Source organism: Mus caroli, unplaced genomic scaffold (assembly GCF_978045245.1).
Source record: "Mus caroli unplaced genomic scaffold, Mus_caroli_1 scaffold_1, whole genome shotgun sequence".
NCBI classification, from domain to species: Eukaryota; Metazoa; Chordata; class Mammalia; order Rodentia; family Muridae; genus Mus; species Mus caroli.
The window spans coordinates 158,905,206-158,925,754 of record NW_028227256.1 but is presented as its reverse complement, the minus strand read 5'-3'; the positions used below and the strand labels follow the sequence as shown (position 1 = coordinate 158,925,754).

The following is a 20,549-nucleotide window of genomic DNA, read 5'->3' as shown; positions in this document are numbered from 1 at the left end:
CTGTTTATCCCTCTGTAAAAAAAGAAAGTTTACGTTAGCAGTGCTTACATTCAGTAGTCAAGGACTAGGGCAAATCCACACTTCTCCTCGGAACAATAGCTCCATCCTAGGCATTTGATCAAAGTGACTCAGCAGTCAGCACACTGAGAACAAATCTCTAGACAGCCTGTGCCCAATGTCCTGCTTCTTCTGCCCAAGGCTTTCATGACACTGAAGTACCAGAATACCAGGGATGTAGTGTGTTTAATTTGCCACTGGCAGTGCAATGGGGCAGTGCTGATAAGCCCTGAGTTGGACAACTGTCACCATGGATGTGTTTCACAGCAGTAAAGTCTTCTAGTTAATAGTCATCACATTACCTGTTGACATTAAATACAGGACACACTTAAGTACATTTTTTTTAAAATGTCAAATAGACTGAAAAGCTGAAAGTCTGTATAACACCTACATCACCATCCCAAGTCAACAGTTATCCATGTAGTGTGTGTGTGTGTGTGTGTGTGTGTGTGTGTGTGTGTTTATATGTATGTACACTGTAGCTGTCTTCAGACACTCCAGACAAGGCATCACATCTCATTACGGATGGTTGTGAGCCACCATGTGGTTGCTGGGATTTGAACTCAGGACCTTCGGAAGAGCAGTCGGGTGTTCTTACCCACTGAGCCATCTCACCAGCCCCTTAAGTACATTCTTAAACAAAACCATTGTGTTTAAGGATCTGGAGCCTGCTGTTTGTCAGGTTGTCTTGGCCCACACTCCCCTGCAGTGAAGACCAGAGACTCCTCAAAGAAGACAAATCTGGGAATCTGAACTCAGCCCCAGAGTGACACTCATTGCAACTTGAGCCTTGTGGTGTGCATCATGACAATAAGAAGGCTTGGAGGTTGGTTTGAAGGAAAGTAGGCAACCTTTCCTTTCTGTGGGGCACCTGCTCCAGGCTCTTTGAAGAAAGACAAGCTCCGGCCACTGGCTGAGGAGAATCAGAGTAACTCGGGATTCAAGTCGTCCATTCACTTCAGCCCAACTATATGACCCTATTTTAAGTTTGAGGTCCTTCTTTCCAGGATCAAAGGCCTAACTTCCTTTAAAAAAAAAAGAAAGAAAGAAAGAAAGATTTGAAGAAGAGGCCATCAAATCTCATTGCAGATGGTTGTGAGCCACAATGTGGATGCTGGGATTTGAACTCAGGACCTTTGCAAGAGCGGTCAGTGCTTTTAATCACTGAGCCTTCTCTCCAGCCCAAGACCTAACTTCCATATGAGAAAATTGGCCAAGCTGTGATTTCCATTGATTTTTTTAACAGTATCAAATCTGTGGGAGGGAAAAAAAATCATGTCTAGGAATATGTTAGGGCTACCATGGAAGCTCTCTCATCATTGGGCAAAGAATTGAACCATGAGTTTAAGGACCTTAGCTTTTCCTTATGTCTGCAAACACTCCACTCCACTCAGAAATCGGCTACCACAGCATGCACGTTCCTCACCGGGACCATTGCTGCCTTCAGGGTCACACACAGCCGCTGCTTGACCCCTTAGCACATGCACTTCATCACAGTCAAACACAGGTGATCATTTGATTTTGATGCCATTGAGGGCTATGGGTTATGAGGCTTACGTGTTCCATTAACAGTGGGCTCAAGCCTAACCGATAACGTTGTGTCTATTAGAGAGGAGAGTGTCTCTACCAGGACCACTCTTAGTATGCACTTTGTCAGGAGGCAAAAACCACACAGTCATTGAAATAACACAATTGCAACTGTAAAGAGCTGCTAACCTTGACAAAGGATAGCTCAGTGCTAAAAAAGGAATATTTTAAGATTTATTTATTTATTTATGTATGTGAGTACACTGTCCTGTCGCTGTCACTGTCTTCAGACACACCAGGAGAGGGCATCAGATCTTATTACAGATGGTTGTGAGCCACCATGTGGTTGCTGGGAAATGAACTCAGGACCTCTGGAAGAACAATCAGTGCTCTTGACCGCTGAGCCATCTCTCTAGCCCCAACAGAAATTTTTTTTAAGTATGATATAAAAGTCATGTACTCACAAACTGTGGAACAGCACTTCTTAGACTAAGGAACAAGCAAACAGAGGCATACTTAGTGTGATGGTTTGTGTATATCCTTGGACCAGGGAGTGGCACCATCTGAAGGTGTGGCCTTGTTGGAATAGATGTGACCTGGTTGGAATGGGTGTGTCACTGTGGGTGTGGGTATAAGATCCTCACCCTAGTTGCCTGGAAGTCAGTCTTCCACTAGCAGCCTTTGGATGAAGACATAGAACTCTCAGCTCTTCCTGTGCCATGCCTGCCTGGATACTGACATGCTCTCACCTTGACGATAATGGACTGAACCTCTGAACCTGTAAACCAGCCCCAATTAAATGTTGATTTTTATAAGACTTGCCTTGGTCATGGTGTCTGTTCACAGCAGTAAAACCCTAACTAAGACTAGGAATGTAGAAAAGGGCCACAAGGAACAAGATTCAGTCCTTTTAGAAAGTGCCTCAATTGTACAAATGTCACCCTACTAGGATAAAAACACAATCTCCATGGCCTTTGATGGGGCTGTAGTAGCAGTCTATTGCCTAGAGAACACTGGCAGAGGAACACACACTCACATTCATACACACACATACACACACACACACACACACAGTATTCTTTTTCTCTATTCAGGTGGAATTGTAAACAGCAAGGAATAACTCCTTTAATTTTGGGAGTTCAATGTCCAAAGGCTTTTCAACTCTGAGACTTATAGCTCTAGACCCTGAGAATCAGACTTGTGGCCCAAGGCTTTGAAAAACCAGAAGTTTATTGCCCTGAGCTTTGAGAGACTGAGGCTTTTGGCAGTGGGCCTTGAGAACCAGAGGCTTAAGGCCCTAGGCTTTCAAAGCCAGAGACATAGAGCCCTCAGTACTCAAGTCACAGACTTTAAAGGCGAGTGGCCTTGTATGGCTAACGCCAAGCTTGTGACCACGCCCCTCAGCACTTAACCTTTGGAGATTCTCTAGAACTTTCCCAGCGGCTAGGGTCTACACGCCCTTCACTTGGCTGTTTGCAGTCTTTTACCTTCCACCTTCTCAGCTCTCCTCAGAGAGCTTCCCTTGTAGCACTTCCACAGTCATTCGGTCTCAGTCCCCAACTCTTCTCTGGAACTCTTTGGTGGCTTCCTCGCTTCTGAGTTAGCCAAGAGTGTGTGGCCTCAGGAGTTTCCCAGGGCCTCTGGACTCTCACATCGCCCTCCAACCACCTTGTAAGTGATGCTTTGAAATACCTACTAAGGGCCTAGTCTGGAAGGGCCAGGGTTTTATCTGCTCTAAGTGCAACCGGCTCAACTACTCTACTTGTAAAAAAAAAAAAAAAAAAAAAAAAAAAAAAAAAAAGGCACTAAGCAACCAATAGAGAGCTATTGGGAGGCTTTATTAGGGCCTTCTGTTACCAGACGCATGGTATATAGGAGGGAAGCCTGATCCGAGGAGAGAAGCAGGATGCTCATTTGTCCAGAAAAGGGGGAATGGTATGCTTGTATCCTGCTTCCAGTTTTACCAGTCACAAGCTTTTAATGTGCAGTTTCCTTCTGCCAGCCATAGCCTTTTTGCTCCTGAATAATAGCTGGAAGACAGGTGGGGCTACTCTGAACAACTACAATAAGATCACAGTCAAAAGAAAGCTCTAGACGTTGTTGGGTGGTGTCTAGAGCAGTCATGACTGGAGCAAGTCCCCTAAAGCACTTGTGGCTTCTGATGGCACTGGTTTTCATGGCCGGTGTGGCTTTTTCTCAGGGCATCTGAGAGGGGTTCTAAGCAACCATGACGACCACCGGACTGATTGTCAAATAAGAAAACAGCCTCCTTGATTGTCAGGCCACCACTTAAGATAGCCGGGCACAAGGGAAAGGTCCCACAGCTGTCAATCAAAAAGTCAAATGTCACTCCTGACAGCATATTCAAAAACTGCTACCAATAAAGACCTACCGTGACATGAACACACTGGGCAATAATTAACAGTGTTTAACTCCCATCTACATAACACCGAGGGAAAGCTATCCTCGTGATCTGTTCCATCAAGGCTGGCTGTGGGCTGATCGGTTCTCTATCACATGAAGGGAGGAAAACAGAACAGAAAAAGATAAGGACACACTGTACTCCAATGGACAGATCCCAACAGACAGCAGGCTGTCTATCAGAGGAGGGGGCGTGTAACTTGAACAGTTCTGATCCCGCAACTAGGACAATGAAAGGCAATTGTGCAGCTAGGAAGGAATGTACCTCCATAAAGAGGCGAAGGGTAAGACAAAGATATGCTTTGCAGCAAGCATAAAAGAAGTCACTGATGAGACAGCACAGGGCAAATAAGTGTGGGGTGGAGGGCAGTGAGGATTAAGAATTACATATTGGTCAGATGTCAAATGAGCAGATGGATATACAAGCCTTGAGCTTTTCTCAAGATAAAAATGAACATTTTCAGCATATAAGTGTAATTTAAAGCCACAGGTCTAGTTATATCACCTACAGAAAAACTATACGTTTTTAGTTTTGAAGAATGTGCTCTGAGGAACATGCATGGGACAGACCTAGGCCCCCTACACATATGACACAAATGTGCAGCTCGCTTTGTGTGGGTCCCCTAAGAGCAAGAACAGGGGCTGTCTCTGACAACACTGCCTGCCTTTGGATCCCTTTCCCCTAAGCAGGCTGTCTTCCAGCCTCAGTAGGAGAAGACGTGCCTAGTCCCTACTACAACTTGATATGCCAAGGTGGGTTGATATCTGTGGGAGGCCTCCCCTTCTCTGAAGGGGAAGGAAGAGAGTGAGGGAAGGGGAGGTGAGAGGGTGGGATTAGAAAGAGAGGAGGGAGGGGAAGCTTCATAGGCATGCAAAGTAAATTAATCAATTAATGGGAATAAAAGATACTGTAGAAAGAGAGAGAGAGAGAACGCTCTGGGAAGAACTAACACTTGGAAGAAAGGGAAAGGAGAAAGACCTGTCCGTAAGAAAGGAGGGAACACAGGAGAGTTTGGTGCTGCGGAAGCTGAAAAGAAGTGGTTCCAAAACAATAAAGTAGTCAACTCTGCGCAACACAGAGAAAGTGAAGAAAAGTGAAGAAAAGCGTCCACTGGATTTAACAAGATGTGATCCAAGGTATGAAAGAAAAGAGAGATGAACAGAAAAGAGCAGGAAGAACTTTTTAAAAAAGATTTATTTATTTATTTATTTATTTATTTATTTATTTATTTATTTATTATATGTAAGTACACTGTTGCTGTCTTCAGGCTCCCCAGTAGAGGGCGTCAGATCTCATTACGGATGGTCATGAACCACCATGTGGTTGCTGGGAATTGAACTCAGGAGTTTCACAAGAGCAGTCAGTGCTCTCAACTGCTGAGCCATCTCTCCAGCCCAGGAAGAACTTTTTAAAATAAAAAAGCATTAAGAGTGAGTTGTTAACACTTTTTTTTTTTTAAGACTTATTGCCAGGCGTGGTGGCGCACGCCTTTAATCCCAGCACTCAGGAGGCAGAGGCAGGTGGATTTCTGAGTTCGAGGCCAGCCTGGTCTACAAAGTGAGTTCCAGGACAGCCAGGGCTATCAGAGAAACCCTGTCTCGAAAAACCAAAAAAAAAAAAAAAAAAAAAAAAAAACCCAAAAAAAAACCCACTTATTTATTTTATATATGTGAGTACACTGTTGCTGTCTTTAGACACACCAGAAGAGGGCATCGGATCCCATTACAAATGGTTGTAAACCACCATGTGCTTGCTGGGAATTGAATTCAGGACCTCTGGAAGAGCAGACAGTACTGTCATCTCTCCAGCCCAGTTAACACTCTTATCAAGAGTTGTAAAGTGGCTATTGAGTCCTGAGAATGCAAAACACTCTTTTTATGTATTCACCCGTAGTGTTTTATAAAACACATAATAATTACATAACAATGCAGGAGAAAAACTTCAGTGGGCCCTGCCAAGGAGTCCCCTGAAAGACAGGCCTAGGACAAAAAGAAGTTTACTGGGGGAAGGGAGCCAAGGAGTAGAGCAGGAACCTGGAAAGGGGTAGAGGCAGGAAAGGGAGACAGAAAAGGACAGAAAGAGAAGGAAAGAGGAAGAGAAGAGGCCTCTGGGGGCATGTGAGGAAGAGAGAGAGAATGAGAGAGAGAGAGAGAGAGAAAGAGAGAGCGCGAGCTAGGGAGGCTCCATTCTGCTGGCTGTCCAATAGTTTACCTTTACAGCATCGCTACCAACAATTCATTTCCTTTGTAACATGCATGGGTGATGTGAATAGTTATGCTGTCCTTATGACATTGCTCTTAAGAATATTCTAGTATAATCTTTTTGGTAAATGTACATACAGTTTAAACCAACATTTTTTTAATGTTTTCATTAACACACAAAGTGCTGGGTTTCAATATATACTTTGTTCTTGTTGATTTTCTCCCTACCCCACTTTTCCTTCCTCTCCTCTTCCTAAAAGTCCATAGACAGAGAGAGACAGAGACAGACACAGACACAGACAGAGACAGAGAGAGACAGAGATTTTGATATTTTGAAGCAGTTAGAACAGGGCAGGTTGTGTGAGTCAGACACCATCCCACTGGAAGTTCCTGCACTTCCTTGTTAGCCCTCAGGAGATAATTCTAAGGACCATGGTGTTCTCTCCAGCCATTAGGCTGTTTGAAAGCACTTCCTCCTGACAGCAGAACCTTTAGTCCTTCATAGCAAAGGGTTCCCTTAGCCTGTTTCCTTCCCACGTTCTGGCCTCTCCCACAGCGAGCCCTTCCCTTTCCCACTGTGCTTCTCACTTGTCCTTGAGAAAATGGTCTTCACTGTCCTCCTGCAGTGTCCTGGTTCCTTACATATAAGGCAAGGTCAAACTCACTTACCTACAAGGGCCAAACACAGTGGCCTTGTAACTTTATTCACATACTAAATACGTGAGAACGTTCTTTGCTTTCACAGGGACATATACTATACCAGGCTTTTGCCTTGAATAAAATCGCCTTCATCTTTCATGTTCACATTATGAGGAACAGAATGAAGAAACAGTAATAAAGGAAAAGAAAAAGTCACGAAAAGAAAAGGCTATTTTGTAACCACTGTTTCCAAGTGGGCCTATAGCCTTCTGCTGCTAGATCTGTGAACTTCTCAGAAGACAGAAATTCAAGTGTCTTGTGAAATAAACTGTGTTGTCAAAAATGTTAATCTCAACTGGGCAGTGCGCGAACACCTTTGATCACACAGGGAGGCAGAGCTCTGTGAGCTGGAGACCAGCCCGGTTTACAGATCATATTCCAGAACAGCCAGTGATACACAAAGAAATCCTGTCTTGAAAAACAATCAAGCAAACAGACACGTTAATCTCTACCTTTAAAGAATTCCGATTTTTGCCAAGGCTAGAGCATGGTTACTAAATCGTCACCAGCATGCTACTTCTGGCACTATAGATTGGAATAGGTGTTTATCTTACTATACTCGCTTAGTTTAAAGTGGTGGTTATGTAATTATGCCTTTGATAGAGATCAGCCACTGTGAGTCTGCATCCAGTCTCTTTATTGTGGTGTATCTGATTTTTTAGCCCATCTTTGCAACACTGCTCTTAGTTCCTTAAGGTCAAGCTACCCTGCTTCCCTACTGTGAAAATACATAAATAAATAAAGTGAAGATACGTGCTTTCAAAACAGAAGGGTGGAGTCAAGCTAGACATGAAGTTACCTTAACTTTAAAACGCATGGCAGTAATCTCTGTGAAGTAGGCATGACCAGTATGCATGCAGACACAAAGACAGGGCTTATCACCATGATGAAAACACAGGGCACAGTGGGTCGCTGCACTCAGCACCGCCACAAGCTTTCCTTTAAATCCCTTAAGTCTGTTCCAGAGGATTCCTCACACCGAACCCCAAACACTCACAGCTCCCCTGTCCATATCACCTTACATGATATCATGACTGCACTTTTCCTGTAAGAGCTGGGACTATGTCTCACATCAGGCCTCGCACGGTGTCTAGCTAGCAATAAGGAAAGTGAGAGTTACTGCGTAAATCATGTCATCTAAATAAAAGCTACCACTCTGAGAGCACTTGCCATGTTCTAAGTAGTCTACTGTCCTGCAGGCTTCCCCAGGCTGGGCCACACAATCTGAAGCTGACCTCCAGTTAGCCTCACTTAACTTACATAAGCTCGCTTTAGTTTCTCCAGCTAGGACTCGGGGCTTTCTATATTGTTCTCCACCACACCCTAGCACTGGCGATTGGACCTGGGGCCTCCCACACTCAGGCAAGCATTCTGCCACAGACCTGCTTCCTCATTCCCCTTTATTTTGAGACAGACTCTAAGTTCCCCAGGTTGGCTTTGAACTTCCTCTGTAGCTCAGAATTTACAATCCTTCTCCTTTCTCCAGAGTAGTTGGGGTCTCTGGTTTGCGATCACCAGGCTGAGCTTCTAACAGATTCTGGTTTCTGTGCAGAATGTCTGCCATCTGTCTCTAATAAGGGCAGGCATCTTTCTCCACTTTGTGCTTAGGAAATAGGAAGTAAGTGGATCAAAATGTCCCATTTCTTCAGGTGGAAATTGACTTGCATACACTCGATCTCAAGAAGCCTGTTCTGAAACCTATATTTAAACTTTAGAATTAGTGTGTTGAGCATTTTATAAGGAACTCCAGGAATGGGGAGGCAAAATAAAAAAGGTTCTTCCCATTGCCCTCTTATTGACATTGGTACAGAATTTTTGCTGCAATAAGAAAGCCACTTCCTCTGACTTAGCCCACGCCACAAGTCTGGTTCTTGCCACATCCTGAGAAACTTCTGAAACCCAGGTTGGCTGAGTCCAACTACTAGATGCTCATAGTAAAAGAGGGCTTTACCCCAAGAGATCTAAATTGTAAGTCCGACAGGGGTGAGAATGTCAGAAGATTTGCGCTAATTCCACCTTCTCCTAGTGCATCTTTGCAGAGCCGCCAGATCTACAAGTCCCCGCAATTCTCGGTCTTACGCTTCCTTCCTATTGCACGTGGCCTTCTTTAGCTCCAGAATCTCACTTGCCTGTAAGCTCCACGTGAAGAACCGCAGCCGCCAGACTCGCGGTCGCCCCGCCCCGCCCCGCCCCAGCCCCGCCCCGCCCCGCCCCAGCCCCGCCCACTCGGCCAGCACTGATCTAGGTCTCCGCAGGAGCCCGCCCGCTGCTCACTGCTGCGGCTGCGCCTCCTTGTTCTCAGCGTCACCACTGCCGCCATGCCCGGAGGGTTGCTGCTCGGGGACGAAGCCCCCAACTTTGAGGCCAATACCACCATCGGCCGTATCCGCTTCCACGATTTCCTGGGAGATTCGTAAGTGGCCACCGCGTTGCCCTGCCAGGTGACGGGTACCCAGAGCTACCTGCCTCGCTTCTTTCCGTGTTGCGCTCGGCCGCGGCGGGTCTCTGGCTTAGCCCCTCACCGGTTCCCGCACGTGCCCGCCGCCTGGGTCCTGCCGAGCATCACGGGGCATTGCTAGGGACCTGCGACCTCTGGCCGGCCCTACGCCGATCAGCGGATCCTTCCCTGACCCAGCGTGGCTGGGCTGGCATTGGGAAGGCGGTCCGTGCCGAGGACGGTTTGTTGTCTGTTTAACCTGGTTTTGTAAACAGTACTGGGTTTGTGTCGGGGTCGTTCTGAAAGCCCAGGGGAGGTGGGGCAGGGTTGCTCGGTGTTTGAGGTCATTTCCCGGGACGCTTGCCCAGGATCGCACTGCCCGCCCTCCCGCCGCTCTAGAATTTGTACCTTGCGGAAGGTGGATGCCTAAGGTCAAAGTTAGAGCACACGGCCACAAATTAAGGGCTGGCCCGACGTTATCTGGGGTCCTCTTAACTTCGGGGAGTGTTATTTGCGGACTTCTGGGTTTGAAAAAACAAAAAACCAAAAAACTACGGTGCCAAGTAAGTAACCAAAAGACTTTTTGTCCAGCGCCTCCTTCAGAGGTCAAAAATAAGATTATATGTAACAGCTTTGGGAGCACCCAGGAACGCTCTGTAGGTGTGGCCGTGATTCTAGAAGAAGCAATGCTTTGAGGGAAAGGCTGCAACCATTTTGCCACTCTAGGCCATTCCAAGGCTAGGACACGTGTGCCTCCCCACTTTGAGACTCTTTTGTTTCCCACTGGTCCCCTCCCCCTCCGCTTTGCAACAGCGCCTGGCCTTGCTGCTGATAGCAACAGTGGTGGCCACAGTGGCTAGGTATGCACCGATTTTGTCTTAGTTTTACAGCTCCTGAATGCACACATTGTAAGATGCTTAGTTTCAGTCCGCGTTTTGCACACGCGTCAGGCTGTGTTGTGGTTCTGAAGTTTCAGTGCCCAGTGACACTAAATGAACAAACTCTTGGGTCTGTCTGTGTCTTTTTCGTATCTAGTATGTATGTATGTATGTATGTATGTATGTATGTATGGTGAGGACAGAGCAGTTTATGAAACTACTCCGTGACCAGGCAGGAAAGGAAACATTAGAGAATCTTTCCTGAGGTGAGTTTGGCTCCTACTGACTAAGGGGAAGAAGAGCTTTTAAAAGAGAAAGGTAGACTTGAAGAAGTAGCAAATGGATCCCTCAGGCCTTGCAGGAGAAAAGTCTAGAAATAAGCATGCCAGCCAGACTCACCACTCAAAATCTAGTGTTAATATTTATCCAAGACTGCCCACGATTTACACAGTGTTCCTTCCCATTCCTGTCTGCAGCCCACACCCCCAGCAAATGTGAGGGCTTGCTGGAGCGCTTCTTCTGTAAGGACGAGAGATAAGTATGAATCTAAAGCGCATGTGCTGTGAAGATGGCCACGCTAGAGTCGGGGGTGGGAATCTTAGTGATTGTTGATTGATCTAGATCTGGATGCAACTGTTTTTTTGTTTTTTTTTTTTTTTTTTTTTTGGTTTTTCGAGACAGGGTTTCTCTGTGTAGCCCTGGCTGTCCTGGAACTCACTCTGTAGACCAGGCGGGCCTCGAACTCAGAAATCCACCTGTCTCTGCCTCCCGAGTGCTGGGATTAAAGGCGAGCGCCACCACACCCGGCTTGGATGCAACTGTTTTATTCCAGCTGCTAAGGAGACAGTTGGGAAGATCCTAACTTCAAGGCCAAGCCAACTTAGTGAGGCTCTGTCCCTAAATAGCAACAAAATAAGCAGATGAAGTGGCATCTTAAGATGAGGTAAATTTATGAACAAACATAACAGTGTGCTTAGCACCAGTGAGTCATGATACGCCTGCAATAACCGAGAAAGATGTTTCCACCCTGTGTGTCATTCGTAATACAAGGGATTTGACTCGTTTTTCCAAACTCTGTTCTGTAGATGATCGCAAGTCAGTTTGCCCCTGACAGACTCAAATATCCTTTGGAGGAGAAAAGGAAAATGAACTTTAAGCATTACTTAACCCCCGATAATTAGAAACAGCTGAAGGTTTGGGGAGCCGGGGGGTGGACTGGGGGTGGGGGTTGAGTAGGTTTGTATGGTCTGTGGGTGTGGAAGAGCATCTTATCTATCCCAGGGTTCCTCACTAATCAAAACACCTGCGCCACAGGTTTTCTGGTAGGAGAGACCGTTCTGTTAGAAGGAGGAAACCTTTTGTCTTTTGAAAATGAGGAAGGAAATGGCATAATGCCATTGAATTTCTCCAAAGGGTAGGGAGCGCAGACATTCTTGGAATACCCTGAGATCCGATCCGCTCTGTGTGTGAAGAGGCAGAAATGCAGTTCAGCAGCATGACTCGGCAAAACTCATTGCCTCACAATTAACAAAATAAAATAAAATTCTAATTCATCACTCCTAGAACAGTACATAAAGAAATGCTGTTCCTTTTTTTTTTTTTCCCTGCAACTTATGGAGCCTTTCTCTTAAGTCTCATCTGACCACCATTGGTCCTTTTCCATAGAACCTAAGGCCTAAATATGACAGCTAGATTAAAGATGTGAGTTGCTCTTCCTGCCCCATATTAAAAAAACAAAACCCAAAAACACCTAGCCATCACACATCTCCACAATCTTCAAGCATTACCTCAGGGCCTCCCATTCTTTTAGGCCTTGCCACCTTGAGTTGAGTGGCAGGTTAGGTGGAAGGCAGTAGCTTTGTCTGCTGTGTTCTTCGTGCTCAGCAAGGTTTGCCGGAAGCCCTGCATCTAGGCCACATTGAGTAATCTTCTAGTTTGGGACCTTGGCCCTGCCCAGCTCCAACAGTGGGATTGTAGAGGACTTCTTCGTGCCGAGTTTTCCTTTGAGCTCAAAAGAGCTGTTGCCAAGGAGAAGGAGTTGTACTCTGGAAGTTCCTTGGGAACTCAGTTTGAATCATCCTCAAAATCTGTAGAGTATTAACCTTAGATATGGATTCAATTGTAATCTTCACCTAAGTACTGTAGATGGGGGGGGGGTACATTGTAGGGTATCTGTGTTTTCTACCTGCTTGGTCTAAAGTCAGAAACTGCAAGTCTTAAGACGTATTTTGTCGTGGTGCAAATATGAGCGAGCGCCTTGTTTTACAGGTTAGGTCAGTCGAGTGGCTTTATGAAAGATTTTCTATCTGCCTGCTTCCAGAAAGCCAAGTGCCAACCTGACTTTTTTTTTTTTTTTTATTTGATGTATGTGAGTACATTGTTGCTGTCTACAGACACACCAGAAGAGGGTATCGGATCCCATTACAGATGGTTGTGAGTTATCATGTGGTTGCTGGGAATTGAACTCAGGACCTTTGGAAGAGCAGTCAGTGCTCTTAGCTGCTGAGCCATCTCTCCAGCCCATGCCAACCTGACTTTTAGTTACCTACAAGTCTGAGGCTAAAGCTCTATCTGCTCCGGGTTACATAATCTGTTTATTACTATAATCAGGCATCTGTTTGAATTTGGGGCTTAGTAGGTGATGAATTTCAAGGACTGTGCTAGAAAAAAAAAGCGGCATAAGGAGTATTTCAATAGGGTGCTTGACTTGAATAGCACAAATTTTATTGACTGAAAAGGAGTCACAGTGTGTGGCTGGGTGTGGTGATCCATACCTTTAGTCTCAAGCACTCTGGGAGGCAGAGGCTGATCTGAGTTCAAGGCCAGCCTGATCTGCAGGGCTTTTTTTTGTTGTTGTTCTGTTTTTCTAAAGTGATGCCCTAAAATGAATCCTTTTGAACCATTTATCTTGAATCTTATATACTTGGTGTATAAAGTTTTATCTATTGATAGATATTTGAGCTGTCAACTTGGGCTTCTTTGGAGACAAGGTTGGAACTCAAAGGTTTAAATGTCTTCATTATGCAGACGTTTTTAAGTGCAAATACTGAGTTATTCTGCATGGTGATGGTGACTGTCCATTCAGTTGTGACTTTCTTCTTCATTGCAGATGGGGCATTCTCTTTTCCCACCCACGGGACTTTACCCCAGTGTGCACCACAGAACTTGGCAGAGCTGCAAAGCTGGCGCCAGAGTTTGCCAAGAGGAATGTTAAGTTGATTGCTCTTTCAATAGACAGTGTTGAGGACCATCTTGCCTGGAGCAAGGTATAGTTCTATGATCTGAGGTATATATGTGTGTGTGTGATATATATTCCTCCTTTCTTGTTGCCTCCCATACATTCCTAATAGACTTTATGACTTCCGAGATGCAGTGTCTTTTTATTATATGCTAATGAAGATTGATTGATTAGCCACAGCTTTGAACAGAACCAGGCAGGATTAGGGGGAGAAGCCGCTGAAGGTTGAACTGTGTGCATCAGTAGTTGATGATTTAACCCACTGTGCCTATGCAATGAAGATTCCATACGAATCCTAAGAGAGTTGCATGATCTGGATTGCTAAATGAGCGGGCTTTCCTGGAAAGTTAGGTATACCTGGGGCATAGAGGCTCCATCCTGGATTTGAACATCTAATCTATTCATCTGCCTCCTTTGTAGATGCATGTCCCTAAATTCTGTAAGTTCCAACAAGTTAACCAGTCCCAAAGAAAGGATCCTGAGAGTCCCAAATGTTTAGTCAGCTTGGAACTTGTGTTTGGTATCAACAGCTGGGGGTGATCGTCCTGATCTGACCCTTCTGTGGAATCTGCTATCTCTGTAGGTAGATAATGTCCAGGTTGAGTTGTATTGAAGACTCAGTGGTGGTGTATACATGTAGAACTGATTGGTTATTGGATGGGGAAATGCCTGTACACTTGCCGATGACCAGAGAGGTCAGGGAAGTCTTTGTGTTCCTTGGTAAGAGAATAGGAAAAACCACTCTGCTTTCCCCTCCTCTGTATCTGAAGGCATTGAATGGCATGTGCTATAAGTCTGAAGTTTCGTAGAATGGAACTTGATTTCTGAGATGAAAGTGTATGTAAACCTCGGGTGCAGGGGTCACTAGTTAACTGAAAGTCAGACTTCAACTTTGGAGTGATCTCTGTGTTGTTGTATCCAACAATAGCTTCTCAGACACCGTCTTTCCCGGTTGTCAGAATTCAGCCCAGTTCATCTCTCTAAACCTTGCCTCTGGCTTTTCAGGATGCTACCTCCAGCTGTCCATACTTAGAATAATTGCTCTTCATTGTCTCCCAGTCCCTAATTGGTGCTGAAGTTTGCCTGAGTTTATTCCATTCATGGACTCTCTTTCCGCCTTGGTGAGAGCTCTTCCACTCACCAAGATAAACTAATGATAACATCCAGGAACTGCTTCTCCAAGTCCCATCTGTCAGGACTCTCCTGGTCCCCAGGTAGTAAAACATGGCCTCCTTGGCACCTCCCTTGGCCATGCAGACATGTTGAATCCAACATGTATGAAAGTGGACGCCATTGTCTATTCCGAGATTTGATTCATCCCAGCTAATAGCTGCTACATTTTGGAGTTGCTAAGTTGAAACTCCAGGGTCGTTCTTAACTCTTCGTGTTTTCTCAACTCTAGCCCTGTCTGTTTTATCCACACCCACTCATTGGCTCCCCGTATTGAATGCATCCCCCCACCTTACCTGTACTATACTGCTTTGTTATTTTACCTCAAATGGCACCTTATAACACCTGATCATACTTCATATCTCCTCTTTAGCCCTTGTCTGAATCTCTGCATATTGCTTGTCTGGTCACTATTTTTCCCCCCTTGGGAGTGTAGGGCCCAGCAGAAATAAACTAGTTCACTGCTAGAAAAGTTCTCAGGATAGGTGACAGTCAGGATTTGTTGGATAAATGGATTGAAATTGTCTGCTTTGGGCAAAAAAGTATTTACAAGTATTTGGACAGGATATTTTAATCAGCTTTGCTCCAATATACCACACAATACCTCCCATTTGTATGTATGTAATGAACACTTTCAGTCACATGAAGTTGAATAAAAGATAGCATATCGGTGTGGGCATTGGGCTATAGCCCATTACCATTTCACACCGATTAATCCTAAATGTCTAGGATCAAAGGGGTGACTCGTAGGAGATCAAGCAGGGTTGTCATCTTCCCTGAGGTGGTTTTTTTTTTTTTTTCATTCTGCATTCCTTGGCAATGGGTGACTGGCACTTCCCCCCCCTTCCTCGTGGGCAGTTTCTCATTAGATTCTGGCAAGGCCCTTTGCTATAAGCCAGTGATGATTGGAATGACTTGCTCAAGCTCACCCAGTTGAAAAGGATCTAAACCTCAATGTTCTCTCTGTGTTAGATGGCAAAGGGCGAAATTGTCCTAACTAAGAGTAAAATAAAGACAAAGTAAATAACGTGCTTCTTTGGTGTCTCTGAGTGTGATGTGCTGTCAATTAAACAAGTGACGAGGTCCGGAGTTAATGTATCAATACTCAATAATGTCTGTCAGCATCAAAATGTAAATAAATCACAGAGGAGTTCAGAGCTCGTCGTCATTGTCGTCATTACGAAACACATCTAAGTAGGAGCATGCCTGGACTCCTTTCTTCTGCCTTCTTAGAAGTTTCCAAACGTGTGCTCTTCTGGAATGGAAACTAAATTCAAATGTCCAAAGGCAGTGCCCAGCTTTGATCTATAACTGATTACATAGGGAAGCTCTAGGTGTGCTGTCAGGAAACTAATGGTTCTAATTTGGCTGGTGACTAAATAACATGTAGCCAGTGACCCACCACAAAGGGTGGCTTCGGACAGTAAAACTAAATATGCTAGCCATTCCAGAGAGGTTTGTATTTCCTCTCATCTTTAGAGGAATGCACAACAGTCCCAACTGCTTTGAATCTGCTGCCATCCTGTCAATCGGTATCCACTCTGAGCTTCACGTGAACAATAAACTCACCTCTTTCTAACTTTAGTCCCACTTCCTACACTCTCCTACTTACCTTCTGCTAATATTCCTTTGAGTGAGTAACTGCTTGAGGCGAGGAGTATCCGTTCACGCATCTTATTAAGATTCCTTCGAGGGCGTGCTTATGATGGTGATTCCTTGGCTTGCTGAGTGATGATTCTCAGCCTGGTGAGATGCAGAGACCCGTGTCAGGTTTAAGAGGCTCACTCCCCTTTTCTCTTGTTTCAGGACATCAATGCTTACAATGGTGAAACACCCACGGAAAAGTTGCCATTTCCCATCATTGATGATAAGGGCAGGGACCTTGCCATCCTTTTGGGCATGTTGGATCCAGTCGAGAAGGATGCTAACAACATGCCTGTGACGGCCCGTGTGGTGAGTCGGAAGGCTGTGTGAATGCTTGAGCCAATACAAGAGGAATATGTACAGTTGTGCATATTAGAGCAGTGGTTCTCAGCCTTTGGGGTCATGACCCCTTTGGGGGAGGGTCAAACAACCTTTTCACAGGAGTCACAGCATATTCTTCCTATCAGTATTTACATCATGATTCATAACAGTAGCAAAATTACAGTTATGAAGTGGCAACAAAATAACTTGGGGGAATTATGAGGGTCGCAGCATTGGAAGGTTGAGAACCCCTCTGTGTTAGAGGAAGGGTGGACAGACTAGGAGGAGTCTTTCCCTCCCTCATTTGGCTACCTAGTAATGAACTCCATTTCCTCTGCCAGTTCTGTTTTCTTCCCTGGACTAAGGGGAAAAGAGGTGCTAGAGCTCATGACCCTGAGTGTCCAGAAGCAGCTTTACCGTCATGTACTAAAGAAGGCCTCCTGTGTGCTTTACAGGTGTTCATTTTTGGCCCTGACAAGAAACTGAAGCTGTCTATCCTCTACCCTGCCACCACGGGCAGGAACTTTGATGAGATTCTCAGAGTGGTTGACTCTCTCCAGCTGACAGGCACAAAGCCGGTGGCCACCCCAGTTGACTGGAAGGTAAAACTGCTCTTACGAACTGGATGCCCAGCTTGCCAGAAAGATCCAAAGGACAGTCTCTCATGGCCACGTTCAGGATGTGGGTTTCTTGGGCCTTTTTCTATTGTCCCAGTAGAGTGTCCCAGGAGGATTTGTTTAAGAGTTCATTCACACTGTTTTGTATAAAACACAAACTGTGGTTTTTGCTAACCCTACATAATTCCAACATATATAGGTCACAGTGACCCCAGAAGTTAAACATTCGTAACCCCAAAATCCCAGCTCCACAGTGCTCCAAAATCCAAGACTTCTTGGACATGATACATGACACATTTCAGTTTTTGGAGGTTAGGAATGTTCAACTGGGAAGTGCACATACACTCCATATCCCAAAAAATGCCCACATATGAAACATTTCCTTTTCAGATACAGAATACTTTAACATAGACAGAATTTTAAAAAGCCTTACATCGATATTACCTGATGAGCAAAATATTCCTTGTTTGGTGGAACTTGTGGTCCTTGCATTCCAGAGGCCACAGCTGGAGGATAAGCTCAAATTCAGCCTAAGTTACATAGCAAGGTCCTGTCTCAAAAATCAGGAGGGAAGCAAAGTTTGATTGGCCTCTGTCCCAGCAGCTGTGTAACTAACTGTAACTTGGTGTACTGATGGTGTAGCATTTTTCTCTTAAGTGCCAACCTTTTAAACATATATAGTCTTTGAAACTTGCTTAGAAACGTAGTGTGTGTGTGTGTGTGTGTGTGTGTGTGTGTGTGTGTGAGAGAGAGAGAGAGAGAGAGTGTGTGTGTGTGTGTGTGTGTGTGTGTGTGTGTGTGTGATGGTCTCATGTAACCCAGGTTGGCCTCAAAATTGACCATTTTGTTTCTGCATCAAGTGCTAGATGTCGAGCATATGTCACCATGACCAGTTATAAATAATCCTGGGAACTAAACCTAGGGCTTCATGCATACCAGACAATTACTCTACCTTCTGACTCTATCTCCACGGAGGCTGGCCTTGGACTCTTAATCTGCCTCAGGCTCTGGTGTGCTGAGGTGACAGACGTACGCTACTACCCTCAGATGGTTTATAAACTCGTAATATACCTAAGCAAGATCTCTGCAGATAGATAAATAGGACAAGATAGTGCACCAAGAGAGTCTTTAAGTGCTGCTGTCTGCTGGGTGTTGAGTATTGGGTTTTGATTTTTCTGTCTGGCAAGTCATCTACATTTTTGGCAACTGGGGGTAGGGGATGGGAGGTGAGAGGCAATCTAGCCTGACACAATCCAATAATATCTGTAAACTGGGGGATTTTAAGTTAAACTTTAAGGAGTAGTGGCCAGCTATGATGGAATTTAATATAAGACTGTTCCTACTTACGATGGAGAAAAGTCAATTTGTAAAACGATTCCTCAAAGAAGAGAGAGTAAAGAATATGTTCATTTACCACTTTTCCATAGTTAATTCTTCTAGACCTTTTACCGTTACTGTAAGGTTGAGTTGCACCATTCTTAATGTCTCCCAACAGAAGGGAGAGAGCGTGATGGTAGTTCCCACCCTCTCCGAAGAGGAAGCCAAACAATGTTTCCCTAAAGGAGTCTTCACCAAAGAGCTCCCGTCTGGCAAAAAATACCTCCGTTATACACCCCAGCCTTAAGTCTTTGCGGAAATCGGGGCTGCATCTGCACGCCCAGCACTGGGACCTGAGGATGTCAGCCGGCAACCGTGGGTCCTTGCAGCAGGTCCGTAGAAAGATCGTGGCATGATCACAGCCGGTCCTGTAGATCGCTCGCTATACTACTGGGTCATTAAATGGAAATGGCACCAAAGCCTTCTCGGGATTCTTTACTCTGTGCCTTCGACAGCATTCTGCCCCTCTGCCTGTCACAGTGCCCTACTGACTGGCTCTCTTTGAAACGAATTATGTATTGAAGATTCCTTAGGTCTCTGCAGGGTCTTTGATCAGCAAGCAAGGTAGTGTCAGTGTGGGCTCCGTGCTAGGATGATGAAACACCTTTTGTAGCTTTCCGAACTGAATCTTCTGTTACCCGTTTTGGAGAGCACTGACATGGGAAGAAGCCTTCGATTCTGTATTTCTAGTAAATAAAGCGGGGACAGCCGGGAGAATTCTTACAGGGAATCTATTGTAAGTTTCTATCGAAGTGGGCTCAGAAAGCCTTTCGCCTCCCAAGAGTGCGCATGTACCTCCTAGAGTTTCCACATCTGCTCTCTGGTGATGTCTGCCTGTGAACGCACCTTATAAAAGACGGGCGGTGACAGTGTTTTATCACTCAAATGTCCTAGTAGTGGGTGGCCATTTCTGAATTCTGCTTTTTGAGGTTCAACAAATAAAATCCTGATCAGAAAACTGTTGTCATGTTTTAAAGTACTACTATCTTAGACTCACACTCTAATGCACAGGCATGCTTCCTTCTTGCTGGGATTGGCATGGGTATGTTTCTCCAACATGAGTCTCCGTGTGAACTGGAAGCCACTGAAGGATGAATTCCTACATGTATGTTAGGCTAATTCCTTGGTTCCTGTTCACCTAAGTCTTGTGAACAGGTATGCACCTTCTCAGAGGTTCTCAACTTGTGGCTCATAACCTCTTTAGTCACCAAGGACCAATGGAAAATATTTACATTACAGTTCATAACAATAGCAAATTTACAGTTAGGAAGCAGAAACAAAAATAATTTTATGTTTAGGGGTCACCACAGCATTAGGAAGGTTGAGAACTACTAATGGTTAGGTAGCCTGGCCTAATTAGTGTCTTAGCAGTGTAATGGGGCTTAAAATAAGCTCTGAGATAGTGGTATATTTTGTTTTTCTACTCTGAACTGAATGGTTTCATTCCAACTTAGATACAGTGCTATTAGTCCAAGTAGAAGGTCATTGTGAGTCTTAGTCTAGGTTGTAACAAAGATGCCTGGCTTGAGCATGGGATGTTTATTTCTAGGTGTCAAGCTGGAGAGTTAAAGTCAAGGCAGTGGTGGGTCCTGGGTCATCTCCCTCCTAGGAGGCACCTCACTGCTTGCTCTTTTCCATTAACACGTAATTACTTTGGTCCTTGCTTTTAATGGGAAGTCTGGCTTCCAGTTCCTGTTGAGGCGTTTCTGGTTTTTGTGTGTTTATGATACTGGCTTGTTTTGTATGTAGCCCAAGCTAGACCTGAAATCCTTCCTGCTGCCACAGCTCCCCAGGGGTTCAGATTACAAATGTCACCATCATGCCCTATGCCATCAGCTTTGATGACAAAAGTTCAAAATCTAAACCGCCATTGTTGATCACGCAAACGTGAGTCTTGTGTTGACTGACCAATGGACTGTGCCATTGATTTAGCAAACTCATCATTTTCTCCCTCATCCCCA

General features: G+C 45.0%; 1 protein-coding gene across 1 annotated transcript; it reads left to right on the top strand.

The window, feature by feature from the left end:
- The first annotated feature begins 9,146 nt into the window (after window positions 1–9,146).
- Prdx6 (peroxiredoxin 6) lies at window positions 9,147–19,546 on the top strand. Its single transcript, XM_021165917.2, has 5 exons — window positions 9,147–9,319; window positions 13,331–13,487; window positions 16,436–16,582; window positions 17,050–17,196; window positions 18,707–19,546. Exons 1-5 carry the CDS (start codon window positions 9,225–9,227, stop codon window positions 18,833–18,835), a joined length of 675 nt encoding a protein of 224 aa, XP_021021576.1. The 5' UTR covers window positions 9,147–9,224; the 3' UTR covers window positions 18,836–19,546.
- The last annotated feature ends 1,003 nt before the right edge of the window (window positions 19,547–20,549 follow it).